At 48.9% G+C, this 20637-nt stretch overlaps 1 protein-coding gene across 1 annotated transcript; it reads right to left on the reverse strand.

Moving 5' to 3' along the window:
* Nucleotides 1-1669: 1669 nt before the first annotated feature.
* On the reverse strand, nt 1670-11758 carry LOC120974286 (uncharacterized). The gene is made up of 3 exons (XM_045233689.2): nt 11412-11758; nt 2802-4560; nt 1670-2391 (listed from the first exon to the last, which is right to left on the reverse strand). The coding sequence occupies exons 1-3, from the start codon at nt 11756-11758 to the stop codon at nt 1855-1857; spliced, it is 2643 nt and encodes an 880-aa protein (XP_045089624.2). The 3' UTR covers nt 1670-1854.
* Between the last annotated feature and the right edge of the window lie 8879 nt (nt 11759-20637).

The following is a 20637-nucleotide window of genomic DNA, read 5'->3' on the forward strand; positions in this document are numbered from 1 at the left end:
AGAAAGAAATAAAGAAAAATGAAGAAGCACAAATAGAAAAAAGAAACTAGTGAAAACAGAAAAGAAACAAAAAAAGTGATGGAAAAGCAAAGAACAAAAACTGGAAAACCAGTGAAGAAACAATAAAAGAAAGCAGAAATAAAAAACCAAAGAACCTAGAAGAAATGAGTGAGCGAACATCGAGCGAGCGTCTCGTTCGATCAAGCTGCGAAAAACCCGACAAATTGGCTGGCCCAGTAGTTGTAGAGAGAGGAAACCCCTTCACAACAAGCGTACGATCCATCTCACTATAAGCGAGGTATAGTTCTCCCGTTGACTGGAGCTGCCAGCATTCACACGCTTCTTCCTCGTTTTTTCGAGTTGCTCGGTGTTCCCTTTGCTCAGTTCACTTGTTGAATGGTTCCGTTGACCGCCTGACTGTTGACTGGGAGATATGTGTTTCGGGCCGGCCCAGTTCGCTAGCAAAGGATAGAGCGTGAAGTTCACTTAGATGCCCTGCGTGCATGGGGAATCCTATACGGCGCGTAGATCACCCTCGAGCGACTGTGTTCACACTTTGTTCATCAGATTTAAAAAATGTTCACCAAAATTCAAAATTTGTTCAGTGAATTTTTTTTCATCAAATTCGAAATTTATTAATCGGTTTGAAAGGTCTCCATCAAATTCAAAATTTGTTCCTCCAATTTTCGAAAAAGTTCTTCAATACAATTTTTTTCATCAAGTTTAAAAAATGTTCATCGAATACAAAACAGATGTTCATCATTATTAAGAAACTTTCGTAATTTTGTTTCATAGAAATATCAAAATTTAATTAAAATTAATTTTTTTTTCATTCTTTTGAATCATGAACAGTTTTTAATTCAAAATCTTTTTTTGAAAATTTACATTTTTAGAAATTTTAGAACCTTTTTGTAGTCACGAATTATTTTAATATAGAATAAAAATAAAAACGAAAAAAGGACCGTCGAATCCGGCAAATGGGCTGGCCCTAACTGTTCGCTCGACCCCGTTTTCTATCTAGGCCGTGAAGTTCTCTCAACAGGACGTGAAGAAGTCCAGGAGAAGATTCTCAAAGCCTTTCAAAGAAAAGGAAGATTCTCAAACAGGTGGCGACTCCAGGGTGGCGGCGGATCTTGTGTCCGCCCTCGCCGCGCATTGGTGGACGGCGGCGGGCGGCGCGCCCGTCAGTGCCCGTGCGCCCCAAGCCGGTGCGGACCGCGACTGCGCGTAGGCATGCGGACTACCTGGTAAGCTTCGATCAATCCACTCTGAATCTGCTCTGTCCAGTTTGCAGTTCGTTACTCTAGGTCGCGTCCAAACCCCAACTTGATTGACTGATTGCCAGTGACTTTTACTCTTGTGAAGTTATTGATGCGCTGCAGCGATAGGCTGCCCCCTCCTCCGCCTGTTAGGTTGCCGTGGCGTCGAAGTGTAGTGTCTACAGGCCACAGGGATAAAAAGTTCAGTTGTTCCAAGTGTTACCTGACGTTTTGCTGAAGGAAAAACATCGGATAGTTACAACTTAAGCTAGTATGCTGAGATTTACTGTCGGTAGATGAGTTCTGCCAGTTTATATGCCCACATTAACATCGGATAGTAACAAATCAAATTAAGCAAGTCTGAGTAGAAGTAGCTGCATACGAGTTAGACATAAATACTCAGCAGGACATTAGTTGGCAACTCCAAGCTGAATTGATACACCAGCAAGCACAATGTGGATGCCCACTGCGCCAGTTATTATTACAAATCCGCAAAGGAAACAAAGGAAGAAAAAACAACAAGCAAACAACACATCGAGAATTCAACACCCGTTCCAGTATTTTTAACATGCAAAGATACTCTGTGATGCAGCAATCACGGTATTGGTGCACTGGCAGGCACAATGTTGATAGTGATACCCAGAGCCTGTTTCCTCTGTGCCAAAAGATCTTCAGCATTTTTAGCAAGAACAGAAGAAAGAGGCTTCAGAGGAACCCCGTAGCAGTCACGATCAACACCAGCGAAAAGCATGTTGCTCTCAACACAGTCCATCACCTCTGAAGCCTCCAGTAATGTGGCAATGATATTGTGTCTGTCTATCATTTCGACATTTCGATCATGCTTGATGAATTCTATAACCAGCTCACAAGTAAGCTTTTGTATCGCCAGGCATGCAGGGGTGGCATACATGTTGTCCTCCACCATCTTCTTCAGCCTCATCACAAAGTCTTCCAGGGTATCCGGCGGCGTCTGCGAAAGTAAGATTCCTGCAAGATTAAGATTGTTGTTTGCACGAATTGCTGCGACGAGTGATAACAGCTCCGTTTGCAGAATCCTATCCCCACACTGCTTGTTGTGGTTCCCTGAAGTGAAAGGCTCGTCTTGTTCTACTCGAATCAATTCTCCAAATACCTGCAATGGAATACACATATTATTTAGCTTAGGAAAAGTTCAATAAGAGGATTTTAGAAATGCAAAGATGAGTGAGTAAGTTTCTACTTACCTAATTACCTATCTTAAAACATTCTCAGAAAGTTATATGCATCATGTTCTAACATGAGCATCTAGAAAAATCATACGAACATATTGTCAAATATACCTTGTAAAAAAAGTTGTAGGGTAACAGCAACCACTTGTCTTTCTTGTAGAGAGCAAGTATGATCATATTTTTGCATGAAATTTCTTTGGTGCTAATGTTATAACATCATGCATACTTATATGTGATAAAAACTCAAGCACCCACCCTTCCATGTACATTTATTTTTGCAAAAGTTTATTGCCGAAAACTTTTGGCGTGTAGGAGTAGGTGTGGTCAGCCATACCTTCCGTAAGGTTGGTGCCTTGACGTAGTTGCTCAAATTCTTCAAGATGACTCCTACGCTAATACGACAATCCGTGTTGATATCTATTTCCACAGTATCAGCTGTACTTATTTTGCATTTGATGCTCTTGATATTGCAGTCGAGCAATTCAGTAAGACGATGGATATCATCATCGCATCCTGTGAAGCTCTTGATAGCCTCTGAATCACTGGACAGCATGGCCAATGCTTCACCTGCCTTTTCTTTAAGACGGCTTGCAGTTTTCTGAACTTCTTTCATCTTCTTTTCCACACGCGTTTCTCTTGCTTGTTTGGCCCTCTTCTCTTTGACCTTTTTAATGAGATTATCAATACATCTTCCCATTGACGGTATTGGCGAAGTGTTTTTTTGGCTTAGAGTTGGTTTCTCAATCTTCTTTTTTTCATCTTTCAAATAATCTTCCATCCAATCTGCAGCAAGGAAGATGTGTAACGCCCTCTCAATAAGTTTTTCTCTTCGCATCATAAAAGAAGCACTTGCTGGATGATGCAAGGCTAGTTGTGTAAGAACCTCTATAGCTCGCATCTGTAGCTCTATGATACCACTGTTGCTCTTAATATCCATTTCCAGAACAACCTCCAAGTTTTTGACTGCATTACGATTGTTTGCAATTAGTCTGCACATGTTTTTGCCGGTGCGTCCTGAAGAACCCATGAGGCGGCTAACCACTTTCAGTGACCCATCTGCTACCTTGTTCCATGCAGCGCTGCTCTTGATATCTTCTACAAATTCGTTGGAGCTGACAGGTGCAACAATTTTTGAAAGAAGGCCCTTGGAGTTGTATATCAGTGTGCAGTTAGTTGTGTCATGCGCCAGATTCTCTAGAATTCTCAAGCCTGGCAAAAGAAGATCCTTATCAATTCCTTCACCATCCTCCCTTTGCCCAGGTACAAATGGTAAATGGAGAATTTTGTGGTTGAGGAGGGAGGATATGCATTCCAATGCTCCTGGAAAGTGAGCAAGGTTGAGGTCGCTAGCGAGATGCTCCACAATTCTCGCTGCAAGCCATATCATCTCTTGGTCGGCTGGGCTTCTCCAAGCAAGGGTGCCGATCAGCTTCTGAATTCTTTGTCTGGGTGACCTGATCAGCAGCCGTCTTACCTGTAATGGTACATCCTTATCAATCAGCATTGTTAGTACCCTCCCTCCAGCCGCATATTCTTCTGGTAAGCTGGAATCCAGCAAGCCGGCACCATATGTGATCAAATTCCAGCTTGTTGCAGACGTTTTGTTCTTTAGACACATGTCTTTAGTTTTGCGCAAATATGCACGAATTACCTTGGGGCTGAAACCATGTTGGTCGCTGACAATAACCTCGATCCACGTATTAGCCCCCGCTTGAGCCGTCATCCACAATGCGGATATGGCGCCGTGAGCAAATGCTGCGCCGTAGAATAAGTTTAGCGCCCGCTTCATATTTGCTTTAAATGCCTCCCCGTCCGCGATGCCATGGTCTTGCCTTATTGCACGACTCGACAGTTTCATGGAAACCAATGGTGCACTAACAGCGAGGACCGCCACTAGGTCAGATCGCACGGACAGAGTGATAAATATTAGAAATGACACGACATTTTGTATTTGTTTCTTCGACCATTGTCTCATAGGCAACTGGTTAAGTTCACACCGACACTTTTGTAACCAATATTTAATGTCCGGTCCATTACAAAAAAACCAATCCAAATATAAATCCATGCCAGCAAATCCGATTGCTTCGAATACCCTGTGTTGTTCCAGTTAAAAACAGGACATGATGTCAACAAGAAAATTAAAAATTGGTAAACAAAAGGAACGGGACTACATTTCGCATCTCCAACACTGACCCTCAAATTTCCTCCCGCATCCGACAAGTCCGCGGACACGGATGCAGGAGCCGACCATCCAAAGCTAGCCGCATATGTTTGGATATATTTCAAATGAAATTCAACGAAAATGAACAAATTTGATTCGGACTCAAACAAATCGGATGATATTCATTCACACTTGCATGATTTTTACATAAAACCAGATGATAGTACGTCTGGTGAACTAAAAACCTTAAACAAATACAACCTTATAGTACCGTATACTTGACGGTGGCCTTGTAGGCCATGTCGGCCTGCCTGGCTGGCTCCTCTATCATCGTTGCCGGGGCCGTTGTTGTAGTTGTCGGAGTTGGGCTTGGGGCGGCGAAAGGGCGCGGCGTGGCTTCCCGGTAGCCGCCTGCCGCTCGCGGATGATCCTCTCCGCTTCCTCCCGTGCCTTACATGGTGTGGCTGCAACCACCGACGACGTGGGCGGGAGAGAGGGCGGTGGGCCTTGGAGGAGGTGGCGGTGGCGGCGGTCTCACTGAGAGACCACTACTCAGCGAAGACGACACTTGCTCCGGGTCTAGGCGTACGCCAGTTCCGGGTCCGCCACGATGTGTGGCGGCCGGATGTCTGAGTCCATGAACTCCGACCGGCGCGCCGCGTTGCACCGGTCCCGCCGTCACCGCTCCCTATTGGCGTACTCTACCGCCGTTCGGGTGCTCTGGAAGGACGAGTTGTTGCCACTGTCGAGGTAGTGGCGAAGGCAACCACACGCCTTCGCGGCGATCGCGTGGGGCAGGGGCGGCGGCAAGCGCCACTCCTCCTTGACGCGGTGCGGCGGCGGAGGGCATCACTCCTTCTTCACGCGATGGGGCGGCGACGAGAGCCACTCCTTGACACGCAGGGGAGGTGACGAGAGGGGCTCCTCTTAGACGTGGCATCCGATTTGGATGTCATGATTGCGCCGGGGAGAGTGGGGAGGGGACGCAAGCTCCAGCTTGACATCGAGGTGTTGGGTAATGTTGCATGGGAAACAAAAAAATTCCTACGCTCGCCATGATCAATCTAGGAGATGAACATCTATGAGAGGAGAGATTGGATCTACATACCCTTGTAAATCGCTAAGCGAAAGCGTTAAGAAACATGGTTGATGTAGTCATACTCTTCACGATCCAATCGTGATCCAATCCGATCTAGCGCCGAACGAATGGCACCTTCGCGTTCAGCACACATGCGGCTCGATGACGTCTCCTCCTTCTTGATCCAACAAGAGAGGGAGGAGAAGTAGATGGGATCTCAACCAGCACGGCGGCATGGTGGAGATGATGGTGGAGCAATCCCAGCAGGGCTTCACCAAGCGCCTCCGGAACTACGAATGAGGAAGAACGGGAGAGATGGGAGGCCACATGGGCATGGGAATTGTTGTCTCCAGCCCTTGCGCCTCCTTCCTACTATATATAGGGGTGTTGGAGGGCTGGCGGTGCAGCGCTAGCCCCTCCCCCAAGGAGGGGAGGCGGCTAAAGGGGGAGGAGTGCCCTCCAAGCCAAGTGGAGGGCCCTCTCCCTTAGGGTTTCCCTTCCCCTAGGCGGATGGGCCTTAGGGGGCTGGTGCGCCTGGCCCAATAAGGCTAGGACACCCCCTATAGCCCATGCACGCCCTAGGTGCTGGAGGGATCCTTCCGGGCTCCTCAGGAACCTTCTAGAACCTTTGGGAACCTTCCGGAAGCTTCCCGGTATAGTACGAGTAAAACCAGAAACTTTTCCGGTAGCCAAAATATGACTTCCCATATATAAAAATTTACCTCTGGACCATTCCGGAGCTCCTCGTGACATTCGAGATCTCATCCGGGACTCCGAACGACATTCGGTCACCAACACGAATATCCCAATACTATTCTAGCTTCACCGAACGTTAAGCATGCGAACCCTATGGGTTCGAGAATCATGTGGACATGACCGAGACACCTCTCCAGTCAACAACCAATAGCGGGACCTGGATGCCCATATTAGTTCCCACATATTAGACGAAGATCTTTATCGGTCGAACCACGATGCCAAGGATTCAATCAATCCCGTATGCGGTTCCCTTTGTCTAGAGGTATGTTACTTGTCCGAGATTCAATTGTCGGTATCTCCATACCTAGTTCAATCTCGTTACAGGCAAGTCTCTTTACTCGTTACATAATACAAGATCCCGCGACTAACTCCTTAGTCACATTGCTTGCAAGCTTCTTGTGATGTTGTATTACCAAGAGGGCCTAGAGATACCTCTCCGTCATACGGAGTGACAAAACCCAGTCTCGATCCATGCCAACCCAACAGACACCCTCGGAGATACTTGTAGATTACCTTTATGATCACCCAGTTACGAAGTAAAGTTTGATACACACAAGGCATCCCTCCGGTGCCAGGGAGTTGCATGATCTCATGGTCTTAGGAACAGCTACTTGACATGAAGAAAGCAATAGCAATAAACTAATACGATCAAATGCTATGCTTATGGTTGGGTCTTGTCCATCACATCATTCTCCTATTGATGTGATCCCGTTATCAAATGACAACTCATGTCTATGGTTAGGAAACCTTAACCATCTTTGATCAACGAGCTAGTCTAGTAGAGGCTCACTAGGGACACGTTGTTGTCTATGTATCCACACATGTATCTGAGTTTCCGATCAATACAATTCTAGCATGGATAATAAATAATTATCATGAACAGGGAAATATGATAATAACCAATTTATTATTGCCTCTAGGGCATATTTCCAACAGGAGGAGCGTCTTCGGTGGCGCCGCCGGGCCGTTGAGGTGGAGTACGGACAAACGGAGCATGACCTCCATCTGCTAATCGTACTCCTCGTTCATCACACGTAGACCGTGCCCTGCGTTACTGGTTGTTGCTGCGCCGCCGACTGCTACTGTGGCGGTTGGTACTCCTCGTTGCCAGGGGAAATGACGATCTCCGCCATCGCCGAGGAGCCGGCCACCGGTGAGGGGGGCGCCCTCGGAGTTTGAGGGCGGGCTTCGGAGCCGCCACTGAGGCCCATGAATTTCCCCTCGCCAGAGTTGTGGAGAAAGAGTGGAGGTGAGGACGATGACGTGCAGAGCGATGCGGTGAATATGATGTGGACGCCGCCGGAGCACGGCTTATATAGCCTCGGTTAGGCCATGCGAACAGACGGTCAGGCGCTTCAATGTGGCACAACGGCCAGAGTTGGTTCCTCCGCTGCATCGAAGCAGCGGCTCCCGAGATGTCGCGTCAGTTAGCGCTGCACTCCCGGCCGGTCACATCACGCGGCATCAATGTCGGCCATTGCATGCTCTGGGCCACGCTACATCGAACGAAAAGCGCGGGAGAGGTGGGTGGGAGATTTTGGTGGGCCACACTATTCAGGAATCAGGAGCGGGCGTGGTAGTGGTCCGGACGCCCGTAAAGCCCCCTTAGTTTTCTTTGATTTGCGGGGAAAAACACGTCCGGACCGCCGAGCGGACTGATAGAGGACTGAGCTGGATAGCAAAACACTTCCGCACCGCACGGTTTGAATGGTTGCAGACGGTTTGAGGGTCGGAGTATGCCCTTAAAACCTCTTTTTCTCTATTTTGTGTCAATTTTTTTAGATTATAAAATATGCCATTATAGTAGACTTTTTTTATTTACAGAATGTCAAGAAGTTCACCGGGTACTTTTTATTAGAATTGAAAAACATGTACCTTTACCATGTGTAGCGGAAAAACACTCCACTAGGTTAAGAATGGACACTCGGTATATTAATAGTTTATACTTATTTTTTTCTTGAAAAACACCTGGCAAAGAATTGGGCATGTGTTCATTCTAAGCGCGATTGGCAGCAGACGGTAAACTGATGTTTGCTGGCTGCGTTATGCTATAGCATTGAATAAATTGGCTGGATAGAGAAATTAATATAAATGCCATGGTTTTGAACGGGAGTAGTATGCATTTATAAACAGTGTTTTTATAAAAGTGTTATTCTCATGTTAGGGTAGTAGTGTAAATATTTATTTGGGATAGGTCTCGTAAAAGTAACACTTGTTTCTTTTATCTTTTGGAGAACTTCTAGTCTCACTTATGGATAGAAGTGCACTTTGTTTATTTATATGGTCTCACATGTAAACTCATTATCAACTCCAACCTTTATATGTAGGAAAGATACATTAACTAGTTCATCATATCCAAAATCACACGCAACATGTGATGTAGCAAGTTTAGCAATAAACAGTGCACGACCAAACAAAACAAAACATGATCAAATGACCATCGGTCATGAAGAAATCAAGCAACATCCTCATTGTGGTGAAGATCGTCGCCACCACCACCGGCCTTGGCACCTCAATCGCCATCCACATTTACCGGAGAATAAGCAATCCCATCTTCATCCACATTGACTGGAGAATGAGCACCACCGTCATCAGAACACCGTTTGTCGAAGCACCACCACCACCTCCACCACCATTGTTAAAAGCTTCACCACCACCACCACCCCCAATGTCGAAGCCAACGCCACCTCTAAACCCTCCTCTACCACCATTGCTGAAGCCACCACCACTTCCAAACCCTCCACCACCACCACCGTCAAAGCCATCACCACCTCCAAACCCTCCACCACCACCATTGCCGAAGCCACCACCACCATCAAAATTGCCGAAAGCAAAACTCCTTCCAAACCCAACACCACCACCATTGCCCAGCCCACTGGTCACGAGGTTTTGAAGCTCCATCTTTCTCTGGCACATGATCTTCATTCTTCTCAATTCCCAAAATACTTTTTTCGTTGCATCCATGCCCTCCAGATTCATCAACATGAAACAGTCTTCCTCGAGGTGGTCTTCTCATCCGTCCACTTTTGCTCTTCTAGGGCAATCTTGCGCTCTTCGAAGGCACACCTTTCTCCCACTTCTCCTTGTGTTTCTCTTTCTTCTCGGCCATGGCCACCTTAGCATCCCAATGCTTGCTTAACATGGTCTCTTTTATCTTCGCCATATCAGCAATTTGTTCTCTCAAAGTGGTTGCCTCGGTTGTCCTCTTCACTCTCGCTTTCTTCTTGTTTCCTTCTGATTGGTGATGTGATCCTACACATGGACATTGAGGCAAATATTACCTCAAACTTTAATCAACTCGACCAAACTCAACAAAATGAAGAAACACTCACATAATCATCAATAGTGACGCCAATTGAGGGTGCATTCCACACTTGCTGGAAGCACCCACTCCAATGGCCACAAGTTTTCTTGATCACGTCCCTGCGGCCTTTGAGTGACTTCAAAGACCGGCCGGAGGGGAATGACAAGATCCAGTGATACTTGTCCTCGATCCTTCGCCAATAATTCCCAAAGGTTTGATCCTTGCCGATCACCGCATAAAGTTATACACTCTCCCATGCTTGTATCAAGCACACATCCTCCGTCTCCGTGTAGTTGTCGGTCCTCCCCACCCTAGCATCATACACGGCCTCCTCAATCACTTCCACTTTGTCACCACCATCATCAGCTTGATCCACCTCCGCCTCGACCTCCACGTGTGGTGTATCAAAATCGTCAAGGGGAGCACTCAAATTCACCGCATTCTCCTCCAACATTTCGGTATATGTTGTGTGCATGTTTTGGCTACAAAATTCAATGGGCAAGCGTAAACAAGTGCTTCAAAGTTGAACCAAAGATCACCGAAGCGTTTTAAGCAAAAGAATTGTTTTTATCTCCCGAACGTTTTTCATCAAACATGTGGTAGGCGTGACCGGTCAAGTGGCCATGATTGGGGAGAATGTGGCCAACCGGAGGCCGAGGAGGAGCCTGGCCTCTTGCCGCGACAACCTTCTTCCTTGGGGGCTCCGCCCGAATGCCGTCCAGTCCGGTGGAGGCAGTCTCCTTCCTTGCACCGGCGACCGCGACGGGAGGAACCGGAGCAGGGGTAGAAGGAGGTGGTGTCGTGCTGCCTACGCCCCCTTGAACGAGGTGATTCCCTTGCCGCTTCCTCTTGCTGTTGGCAACAGAAGGTGTTGGGGCGGCGCTGGCATGCACGGCTGAGGGAGACGCGGGAGGACGAAGCGGCGGCATACTTGGTGGGGGCAGCACATGAAATGCTGCACCCGAAGGCTGCGGGTACTCCATAGGGTCGGTTGGCAACGCGGTGAGGGACAGCGATATCCGAGGTGGCGGCGGCGCGTGAGGCGGGAACAAAAAGCGGCGAAAGTTTTCTTCGTGCCAAGGATAGGGGAACCAGAAAAAAGAGGGAGGGATCCCGCAGATATGGCGGAACCGGCCCGGACTTTGCAGGTTCCCATAAAAAAATTATGAGACGGCCGGAAAAAATGTGCTCGTCCGCTAAATCGGCAGTGATATTACCGAATGACCTCTTTTGCAGGATCTGTTAGAGATGCTCTTATAGAAGTGCTAGCTCCGTCACTGCGCACGAACTCTCCCATCTCCAGACATGTCGCAACTGCTCCGGCGCGGCGGGGGGGGGGGGGGGGGGGGGGGGGTCTGAGGCAGTGGCTCCTAGGTTGTCCGCGGGAGCGACATGGGAGAGAACCTACAGATTTTATCGTTTCAAAATCATGGAGAACTTCACGTCACACTTAACATCGACAATACAAATTTAACAGAAAATATTTAGGGGCCGCCTAAGATAGGTAGTGGTGCTACTTCTTCTTCGGCGATCACAGGATGAACTAAGAAAAAGTGAACGACACTTTGAATAATTCCAGGGACCTAAAAAATAGCAAAACCGGAAAAAGATTGCATTCAGGAAGAGCTGAATACTAAGCACTAACCCGGCAGCCTGCACGAATGCTATGATGGTCACAGACCAAAAATCGTCCTTCTTCATCGACGAGACGAAGCCGCCGAGTAGGACCACGGTGGCCCACAAAAGCAGCAAGGCCCCGATGGATTTCAGGGTAATTCTGACGTACGCCGCAAGGACGGCATACTTGTTGATGATCCTTACTTCTGGCCGCCGTCGAAGCTCCTCCGAGAAAGCGTCAACCTCATCTCCCATGCTCCGGAGCTGCCGCTTCTCGTGCTGGTTTCCTCCGTGGAATGCTAATGGTGGTGGAGCGGGGGATTTGTGGTTTCTCTTCAGTTTGCTAGTCAAACAGTCTACTGGTTTCTCCTCCATTTGCTAGTTTTCATTTGGCTGGCTCGACTGCCGGGCTTGGTAGTTTAAGAGAGTGCAGTGAGGGGGGAGAGGGTATGCATGCGCGCGCCATGGGAAATCGCGAGCTCACGTGCAGGCAACCAAAAAGTTTTACTGATAAAAGAATCCGATTTAGATGTGTTAACCCGATGAGAAGCTAGCGCGATATTTCGTGTTGGACTGGGTGCAGTTGCCCGTTACTCTTGCCCGGCCGATCGCATGGTGCAGCCCCGCAACGATTTCCTTCAAGTTCCGCATATCACCGAGCTAGTGTGTGAAGATTGATCAGAGACTGGCATGCGCGTATGTACTAGTACTATACTTATATTACTCCCTTCGTTCCTAAATATAAGTCTTTCTAAAGATTTTAATATGAACTATATATATAGATGTTGTTTAGAGTGTAGATTCACTCATTTTGCTTCATATGTAGTTTATATTGAAATCACTAAAAAGACTTATATTTAGGAACGATGAGAGTATGAAATAATGAATTCCACTTTCCTAACAACCATCTGAAGCAAATTTCTCAGGAAATATTACTGATTATTGCTACCTTTAATTCGCATAGTATATTATTCAACAATTGGTTGAAATACACTGTGTTGCTTTAAAAAAAAATGGACTCACTATTGGTTGTGTTGTTTATGCATAATTTAAGGTTGGCACGTACGTATGATTGATCTTGCAGTTGTGACGTGTACAATTATAGAAGATCTAAAAAGCTTAATCGGTCTGAGTAGTCATAAAGATCTAACGACCATGGTCAATTTTTAGTACAATTACGAAAACGAAAATGCGGCGATAAGTTTGGTACAATTTATGGATATTTGCCAGCTTAGATAAATCTATTAATTCCTCTAAAAAAGATGGACCTATTAATTATAAAAGGATTCAATCAACGACGGGGTGTTTTGTTTTTGCCAACAATTTCTAATGATGTCTCTATTTATCTGTTGTGGTGTATTGTTCTTACATAAAGAATAATTGATAGACAGTAAAAGCACGAGTCACGAGTTATGTCAAAGTCAAACTACTAGGCTTTCTCCTAGAAAGTCACTTTGGAGGATGAGCTCCAGTGAACCCTATATTTTAAATAGCGGCGAATAGATATTTTGAAGTTCCCAAAATTTCTAAAATAAGCGACATGTTAATTTGGATGTATATTACACACATGCAAATTTTTGATGCTGAAATAAGTAACCATGTGAGTCACACAAACATGACAAAGTAATGATTTTTGAAAGATGAACAGTGCATTTATTATTCACTATTTAGAAATCATCATTTTTCTGGAATACGCACGAGTGTGCGTATCATCTATTAGAAATCATCATTTTGTCATTTTTGTATAGCTCATATGTTTACTTATTTCATCACCAAACTTTACACATGTGTATATACATCCATATGATCATGTAAAAAAAAGTTTAGCATTCTTTTTGAAAATTTAAATGTGATTTTTGAACTATTTAAAATAAAATCCTCCAACGCACCCGGGCTCAAAAATCCCCCCTCTCTCTCTCTCCTCGATTTTTATACTCAGGGCGGCTATGAGGCAGACTCCAGTTGTTGCTACTGGCGTTTGTCTCCGAGTATTTGTTTCAGCGCAGGGCGGGAAGACGGGAATGATTCCTGCGTGCTACTTTTGGCGGCAGCGTGGTCGCGCACCTCGCTGGGCAGTGCCGTTCACAAAGGACGCGACATGCCTGACAGCCATTCGGTGAATCAGGTGAGTGGATCTCGATCCAAACAAGCCTAGGGACATTGACGACATGCTCGGGAGACCGAATCTTAGGTGAAACAATAGATGATGTTTTCTATGCCCAAGAGGAAGAAGAGGGGCAAGAGGGTTAGCCACTATGAGACTCCACGTTTTGCTTGGAAAAACCTTTGGTACGTGAACCAAGGCTCCATGCAATAGCTTAATTAAGAGGGAACAGTCAGGTGAGCTGGAAAAGGTACGCATGCATGCATGTCATGGGAAACCGCGTGCTCACGTGCAAGCAACCTGCGGGAGTATTATCCCATAAAAGATTCCAGTTTAGGTAGGAGTACGTATGAAACCCGTTGAGAATCTACCAAGATATTTCGTGGTGGACCGGGTGCAGTCGCTCTCACTGCTAGGTCTTCGCCCGGTCGTCTTGCCCGATTGCATCTTCAACTTAAAGCTACCCGCCTGCAGCTCAACGTCGATATGTTGCAAGCTCACCGGTCCTCTGATCAAAGACCGAGCTACTGCCTACGATCGATCGGAGACTGGCTGTGCATACGTACTAGAGTACGGGAGTACGGTTGTAGATTGTGAGAGAGTGAATACCCCGACGTCCTTGGAGATGGAAGGAAATTTATGGGACACGATTAAAATCTACTCTCTTCGTCCGAAAATACTTGTCATTAAAATGAATAAAAAAAAATGTATCTAGAACTAAAATACGTCTAGATACATCCTCTTTTGTTTATTTTGATGACAACTATTTCCGGAGGGAGGGAGTAGAATATGAAGTTGATAAAAGCAAATGGGCGGTAACCACATTTGCCACCCCCCTCCGCCCCCCCCCCCCCCCCGAGCCGCTCCTGCGAGCGTCCTCGGGGAACCCTAGTGCGCCGCCACTCATCTCCCCCGTCGGCCTCTCCCCCTCCCGCCGCCACCGGGAGGCGCCGGCCGGGCTTTGGCGGCGGGGATCTCACCCTCTTCCTCGCGGTCAGCTGCTGGCGCGGGATGGCGCAGCCGCGGGAGGGCATTGGGCTGTGCGGGGCCCGGCGGCGCGGTGGCGGGCGTGCTGGGTGGCGGCGGTGCAGCAGCGACCTGGGGCCCTCTTGGCGTGCGGCGGCAGCGGTGTGTCTTCCTCTGGTGGTGACACGCAGGACGGCCCCGGCCAGATCTGGCCGATTTGGCTCTGGCGGCCCTGCTGCGGGGGCAGCGGGCTGCCTGGGCCACTGGCGTCTGGTTCTGCCATGGCCACGGCTGGCGGAGCAGGAGGCGTGGCGGCGGCGGTGGATGGTGCGCATCCAGGCGGGCGGGTGGCGGCTCAGTTGCTTGCTCTGCCCTGTGATGGCGCGGGCCGTGTGTGGCTTGGGTCGCGGGCTGCTGGCGTTGCGTGCTTAGGGGTGGCGATGCTGGTGGCGTGGTTGCGGTGGTGGCGGTGCGTACGTGTCCTGGGGTCCGGCCGGGCCTTCGTCCCGGACGGGGTGACGGCGTGTGGCGCGGGCGGACAGTCCATGGGCCCTTCCTTGGCTGCGGTAGCGGCGATCCTTTCCCCTATCTTCGTCGGATGGGCAGCCGTCGGTGGCCTCTCGCCGGTCTGTGCCAGGGGTAGTGGTGAGGCGAAACCGGGTGCTTCGGGTGGGAAGGCCAGTAGGAGGGATGGGGGCTTGAAGTGGTGCCCCCGTCTTCGGCACAAGCGTGTGCCGCTCCTCCCTTCCCGCTTCCTCACCCCAGTGCTTGCTGGTCGCTGACTCGACGTTGCCTGAGGCGGGATGGTTTGTTGCTTTCGGCGGTGGTTGGGGTTTGTGTTGTCCAAAGCTTGCTCCTTTGATGTTCTCGAGGCTGTCTGGATGCAGCGCGGCGGCCCTAGCGGTGGGAGGCGCGCTGATCTTGGGCAGATTGCGCGGCTCGGGTGCGGGTGGGCAGTCATGGCCTCTCGGGCGGCATGGTTGCGGAAGGTTGGCGGAGCTGGGATGCGTCGGAGGGATCGGTGCACCAGGGTACATCACCTGCCTAATCCCGGCCAACGGTGGCGGCGTCCGGGGACGTCGTTTCCTCCTTGCAGGCTCCGTCGTGGTGCTCCCACTCCCTTCGGATTACTCCGGGTGAAAACTTGATCTACGTGATCGGACGGTGGCGGCTATGGTCGTGCCCTTCTTGAAGGCACCGTTTTGGAGTCCTCGCTCCGCCGTCGGCCTCTCACCTCTCCTAGGTATCGCTCTCGGTGATCTCCGTCGGCTCAAGGCGGTGCTCCTTTGCTTATCCTTTGTGTGCTTTGTAGTCGTTGGAGTGGTGTGTTGGTGCCCAGCATCCTTGTATCTTGCCCTGGGTGTGTGTTGTGTGCGGTGTTGGGTGGTGTGTGTTTGTATCGTTCTCTCGGGTGTACTGCGATATTGCTTTATATATAAAATGGGGGACCCTTTTTCGTAATATGAAGTTGATAGGTATACTCACATGACCACGCTCCCATACGGCGCCATATTAAGTCCCATGAACCCAGTAGCATGTAGTATGCGAAATGAAACTGGAAGTATCAAGAAACAACGTACAAATTCATGAATGTGGAAAACAATCAATCTGGCACATGATAAAAGGCACAATCCTTAATCCAGGATGCGACCAGAGATAAATCGTTCAACTTAGTCTCCCTGGATCCCTCCTAGGTATTACCGAAAAGCCTAACACACCTAGAAAAAAGGGAAAGAAGAAAGTCGGGCAGAGGGAAAGGTGAGTATGGAAAGGTACAAAAGACACGTGCTCACGTGCAAGCAAAGATGAAGTTCTCGTAAAACAAGATGACTCCGACCTCGATTTGTGAGACCTGTTTAGATTGTGTCTCGCCGAGTCTGAATAGATGTGGGAAGAGGAGGCTGCAAGCAGAGCTCATAACCCATTCAACAGGACATTGACCGGCTCCAAGCTGAACTTGTTACTGGCAGGCTCAATTGTGATGCATACTATAGAGACTTGTAGCTTGCCATGATGCAGAAGTTGGATTTAAATCTTAATGCACAAACGAGTTCAGTTCTGTAGATAATGAAAGGATTACACTCCCTGTCTCTACACCCGAAGGTGAACACAATTCACTATTACAGTTTACAAAGGCCCACAAGTTCGCAAAAGTTAACAAAGGAAGAAAAAAACAGCAAGCATAGACCGAGAATTCAGTACTGCAATGGAACGTTCATGGTGGTGGTGCACCAGCAGGGCAAGAGAGGACAGGCCCGCTGATGTGTAACGCCATCCTTCTGCAAAGCGCTCCCTAGTGCATGCAAGAGAGGACATAATATTGCTGATGTGTATGCAGCAGCTTCCTAGTGCGAAGTGCTCCCTGCGAATGTGTGCACGAACTGCAGTTGGCGAACTGCGAATGTGTACAAAAGGAACGGCGATTTTTCCTCTGTATAAAAGAACATATTGCGATGGAAAAAGCATCTGAATAGTAGAAGAACTGAACTTCTGAAAGCTAAGTTTTCCTTCATTAACAAAAGTAAAACGATGGAAACGGGGGAAATTTTTTCTTCTGCGTGCAGTTCCACGCTGTGCCTTGCCTTGGCTACAAGAAGCGGACCCTGGAAAGCAGGGGGGCTGGACTCTGTAACCTTGGTATACTTGTGATCAAGAATCGAGACAGAAACCGCTTGGCAAGACCAAAAATGGCACGGTTGTTTGTAAGCACACAAATTCGACGGTATCATTGCAATATATTTCAATTCCAAGTGTCGCCTTACCTTTGTCGCTTCGTTTGTTCCCAATGATTAAAAACCTCCAAATCACTTCCTGGAACGTGCGAGGGCTAGGTAGGGCCAAAAAATGTACAGATGTTAAGGCAGCTATTTCTGCTTCAAACTGTTCGGTCTTCTGCTGTCAAGAAACTAAGCTTCAGGACCTCTCTTCCTTCAAAGCGATCTCCTTTCTCCCTCCAAATCTCAGAAACTACCACTGCATCCCGTCTAATGGTGCCTCGGGTGGGATTCTTACCGCCTGGGATTGCAATCTTTGGAGTTGCTCTATCGTTTCCAAAGGGCAGTTCACTTTATCCTGCTGGCTTGAATCTACGTCCGATGATCTAGCTTTCGTGATTTCAAACGTTTATGGTCCCTGTGATTCGGCCTCTAAACCGGTCTTTTTGCAAGAACTTATGGACCTCTCTGTATCCATGTCTTGCCCTTGGGTCATCGTCGGTGATTTTAACTTGACACTTCGCCCAGCCGACAAATCCTCGGATAACTCCAACATGCACGAAGCACTTCTCTTTTCTTCGGCTATCCAATCCATGCAACTGCAGGATCTCCCCCTTCTGGACAGGAGATTTACTTGGTCCAATAGCCGGACGTGCCGATTTTAGTTCGTCTAGACAGGGCGTTGGTTAATGTGGCTTGGACTCAAATGTTCCCAGACAGCTCTCTCTCGTCCTCTACTAGGTCGACCTCTGACCACGTTCCAATCTGCCTATCGGCTGCTACTCAAATCCCGAAGCCCTCTGTCTTTCGTTTTAACAACTCTCTTCTGAGCAACAATTTATTTAAGCTTCGGGTTTCGTCCAATTGGGCAAGTGTTGGGCCGCGACATTGCCACTTGGGTTTGGTGGGCAAGCTTTCTCTTCGGATCAAGAGAACCAGAGACATGGCGAAAAAATGGGCGGCTACCTCCAGATCTCCTACTGTTCTGGCAAAAACTGCAATACTACCATCAATCTCCTTGACAAGTTGGAGGAATTTCGACCTCTATCCACTATTGAACTGAACCTTACGACTGCGGTTAAACTTGCCCTTTTTTTTTTAGAACGAAGACGCTAGGAGCGTCCGGCTTTAAATTAATAAAGCCCACATCATAGGCAGCGTAACAGACAGTGTTAGGACCTCGAACACGAGCACGTAGGCTCAGACATAAGTTTCGAACCAGAGCACGGAGGCTCAGACCTCGACGGCACGAAGGCGCACAAGTCTAGACCAGGCCAGCAGTAGCACGCAGAAAATACAGGCCCGGAGGCAGAGCATAGAGCACGCAGGCTCGCTCGCAAGACAAAAGGGTCACTTCACGGCGCAGAGGTGGCAGATGGCTCCCTAGCCAAAACATAGATCTGACGAAGGCGATCTTGGGCGAGATTCAGTTTTTCAGCATCCTTGCGCTTCGCCAACGGACTCCACTGCTGCAGAAGAAGGTTGCATTTGTAGATTATGTTAGCAGGGTGAGATGGGAAGATACCCTCGATAGCTAGTTTGTTCCTAGTGAGCCAGACTGCCCAGGTCAAGGCGCCGAAACAGCTCCAGAGCACTCGGTTGTTGCCACCGTGAAACGAGCCTACTATGGTTGCGAGGTCAAACGCTGACCGGGGATCCCAGGAGGAGTTGGCCGCTGCACGAACGGCGCTCCAAGCAAAACGTGCCAGAGGACATTGGAAAAAAACATGGGTCGCGTCCTCCAGGACGTTACATATCGCACACAGGCCTGTCGACGGCCCATTGCGTTTGGCGACGTTAGCCGAAGTGGGCAGTCTATTGCGGAACAGTTGCCAGAAAAACACCTTAATCCTAAGCGGAAGGCGCGCGTTCCACAAGCCCTTTGGCATCTGTAAGGATGGGCCCTGGCACAGCTTACGGTAAAGATACTTGATCGAAAACTTGCCAGACGGGGTGAGGGCCCAGGTGACTGTGTCCGCCGTCGACGACAGCGAGACCGGCGCAATGGTATCAAGCAATTCCGTTAGGTGTGCTTGTTCTACTTGCGATAATTCTCTCCGAAAATGCAATGCCGGAGGGGAAGAGGCAAGCGCCGTGGCAACTGAGATCTCCGGGTTGACAGCCAGGGTATAGAGGTTCTGGAAGTCGACCCAGAGGGGTTGGGCTCCCACCCAGTGATCTAGCCAGAAGCGAGCCGAGCGTCCATTACCAATGGAGAACTTGGCTCCCTGAGCAAAAGCTGGCCGGACCGCTTGGAGATCGTTCCAGAAAGGAGATCCCCTCGCCACGCCCTCGAAAAAATTCCCGTTCGGGAAGTACTTGGCCCGCAGCAGATCAACCCATAGACCCGTCGCTCCCTGCGAGAGTTTCCAAATCCATTTGCACAAGAGTGCAATGTTCTGGATTCTGGTGTTTGTGATCCCAAGCCCTCCCAGATCCTTGGGGCGGCACACCGCAGCCCACTTAACCATGTGGTACTTGCGTTTTGGTCCCGAGCCTTCCCAAAAGAAACGGGACCGCGGTGTGTCCATCTTGGCGTGTACCCCTTCCGCCAGGAGGAACAGACCCATTGCGAATTGCGGCAGCGAGGAGAGGCTCGCATTCGTGAGCACCAGCCTAGCTGCAGAGGAGAGGAACTTCCCCCTCCACGGACTGACCCGCTCTCCCACCTTGGTCCAGAGCGGAGCCCACCCGTCGATCTTGATGCGTTTGGCATCCAACGGGAGACCTAGGTAGGTAAACGGCATATTGCCAAGTTTGCAATTGAGCAGGTCCGCGATGCGTCTACTTTCATCCGCCACCAATCCCATGGGCATCACTTCACACTTGTGAAAGTTGATCTTAAGCCCTGACATAAGCTCGAAGCTAATCAGTAAGGCTTTGACCGTAGCCACACTATGGAGGTCGGGCTGGAACAGCAGTAGCGTATCGTCTGCATATTGCAGGTGCGAAATCCCCCCTGGGATGAGGTGTCCCAACACCCCTTTTATGTGGCCTGCCTCCGTTGCTTTCCGCAGCATAGCTGCCAACGCATCAGCGACGAAGTTGAACAAGAGCGGCGACATGGGGTCGCCTTGGCGTAAGCCACGCTTGTTCCTGAAGAAGTGCCCTACTTCTCCATTCACCGAGACCGCAGTTTGGCCCCCCGAGACCAATTGCATGACTCGGTGCACCCATAACGGCGAGAATCCTCGACTGGTGAGGATCTGCCTGAGGAAGTCCCAATTAACTCGGTCGTAGGCCTTCTCAAAGTCTAGTTTAAGGAGAATCGCAGGTTCGTGTGTGCGCTTAAGCTCATGAAGGGTCTCTTGCAGCGCTAGTGGTCCCTCCAGAATGTTCCTACCCCTAATGAACGCCGACTGGGCACGACTAATGGTGCGATGGGCGATCGGCGAGAGCCGGGTGGCACAACTTTTGGCGCAGATTTTAAACGGAACGTTAATCAGCGCGATAGGTCTGTACTGGCGTAT

This window comes from Aegilops tauschii, chromosome 2 (assembly GCF_002575655.3).
Source record: "Aegilops tauschii subsp. strangulata cultivar AL8/78 chromosome 2, Aet v6.0, whole genome shotgun sequence".
Taxonomy (NCBI): Eukaryota; Viridiplantae; Streptophyta; class Magnoliopsida; order Poales; family Poaceae; genus Aegilops; species Aegilops tauschii.

What these genes read in the sequence shown, in the direction of transcription:
- LOC120974286 (XM_045233689.2), bottom strand. Translation starts at nt 11,758, where the DNA reads ATGGAGGAGAAACCAGTAGACTGTTTGACTAGCAAACTGAAGAGAAAC. An exon ending in GCATTCGTGCAGGCTGCCGG is followed by an intron (nt 4,561 to 11,411) that starts GTTAGTGCTTAG and finishes GGAACAACACAG; the next exon opens with GGTATTCGAAGCAATCGGAT. An exon ending in AGGCACCAACCTTACGGAAG is followed by an intron (nt 2,392 to 2,801) that starts GTATGGCTGACC and finishes ATTCCATTGCAG; the next exon opens with GTATTTGGAGAATTGATTCG.